This window comes from Apaloderma vittatum, unplaced genomic scaffold, assembly GCF_000703405.1.
Source record: "Apaloderma vittatum isolate BGI_N311 unplaced genomic scaffold, ASM70340v1 scaffold1501, whole genome shotgun sequence".
Lineage (NCBI taxonomy): Eukaryota > Metazoa > Chordata > Aves > Trogoniformes > Trogonidae > Apaloderma > Apaloderma vittatum.
In genome coordinates this window covers 38,584-40,242 of record NW_009698266.1, presented here as the reverse complement: position 1 = coordinate 40,242, position 1,659 = coordinate 38,584, and the positions used below count along the sequence as shown (strand labels likewise).

Here is a 1,659-nt window from a genome sequence, read left to right as displayed (position 1 = left end):
AGTGGTTTGTGCTGTTACCCTTTATTTGCTGTTTCTGCAAGGCATGGGATTTTCTTTTCCTCTTTTCAGGGCTGGAAAGTGCTTCCTTGCCTCATGGGAAGCAGGATCTCGAGGAAGTCATCAGTGGGAGGAACGAGGATTTCACAATCTGCTCCCCGACGAGAAGAGCAAGCCGGCTGCCTGCTGCCTTGGGGCTGAATCGGTGCTTCTTAGCAGTGAAAGATCGGGCAGATGTACAAAGTGCTGAATTTCTGACAGTACAAAATAAAGCCCCTCAAGGAGAGGCACCTTCAGCATGGCCCATAAAAGCCAAGCTGGTGGAACTGAGAAAAATGGGTCGCTTTCCTCCATGCTCTACTGTAAGAGTGATTTAAAGGAAGGATCGCTGCAATGGGTGAAAGGTAAGTGAGCAACTCCAGGGAGACCCTATGGTGCCCCTTCTCTGCAGTGCTACTTCCAAAGCCACCTGAGGTGCTGTACGGAGGCAGAAGGCAGTGCTGCAGATGGCTCTTCTCACCAACCCTCCCCTGTGAACCTTCCAGCAGGGCACCCTTTCTGATTGCTCAGTTCATAGCACCTCCTCAGTGCTCAGTTTTGGCAGGGGTGAAGCAGCTCTCGCCACTCCATCAGAGGTCAAGGAGATGAGCTCCTCCAAAAATCTCAGGTATCTCAGCCTGGCACCCGACTTGCTAGACTTTGTGCCAAGCAACTTGACCAAAGCCATGAAGAACAGGTGAGCTGAGCACAAGGCTTGAGCTGAGGACAAGGTTTTTATTCTTGCTTTATACTCACTGCCTCCACTGCTCTGTGTCAGGGGGAGATTGAACCTCAGCAAACAAATGGGAGCTTGTTATCCTGGAGGCTTCAGATGCATCTACTCCTCCCTTTTGACTTGATGAAGTCACACCCCATTGTTAATGTAATTACCTCGTTTCACTTGGCATCTCCTGTTCCTGCGCAGCAAGGAGGTGATGAGGATGGAGGACTTGAGTGGGAGAGAAGGGAAAGGTGGGTGCAGTCTGCATTTCAGCCAGCCCAGGAGTCTGGGAGAGCACTGAGCAGCAGTGTCAGCAGGAGAAGCCCTAGAGGACACTGGGCTGCCCCTGGATCTCCAAGGGGGAAGGAAGGCTGGGTGAAATGTTTCCAGGAAACAAGAGCTCACCTTAACAAGCCACTTCCTTAGACACCATCTCTTCCTCTTGACGTAGCACAGCTTGTGCAAACTCTAGATGAATGCCAGATGGGATGCCTGGAGATCACAGCTCTCCTACGCTGCTTCACGGCTGCTCTGCCTCAACTCTGAGCAGAGCTCGTATTTGCTCCTCAAATCTAGGACAGCCTGTCCTCAGGCTTTCCAGGCTTCTGACTGCAACCTAGGTCTCTAGATTACATCTCTGATCCTAGTCCTAGCTGAAACTGGGAAGCTGAGAGCCTTCAGCCGAGCTGCCCAGGAGCATTGCTGGAGCAGGGAACTGGAGGCTGGAGGACCTATGGGACTCATGCTCCAGGGCAGCCCTGCCAATTCCCAGAGAGTGTGACTGCTGGGAAGCACTTTGATTGCTCAAGCTTTTTCCTGTGGTGGGTGGAGTAGTTAGGCAATGGGGGATCTCTCGAAGACGTAGGTAGCCTTGGCAAAACCAAGTCCTATCAGTGAGGGAT

At 52.1% G+C, this 1,659-nt stretch overlaps 1 protein-coding gene across 1 annotated transcript in view; it reads left to right on the top strand.

Annotated features, from left to right (window-relative positions):
* Window positions 1-245: 245 nt before the first annotated feature.
* LOC104280312 (chromosome unknown open reading frame, human C9orf91) overlaps window positions 246-1,659 on the top strand; it is a gene marked incomplete at its 3' end in the record, with an annotated part of 8,279 nt that continues 6,865 nt past the window's right edge. Inside the window, exon 1 of the mRNA XM_009877925.1 lies at window positions 246-401. Within this exon, the coding sequence (XP_009876227.1) occupies window positions 296-401 (106 nt within the window). The remainder of the gene's footprint in view (window positions 402-1,659) is intronic.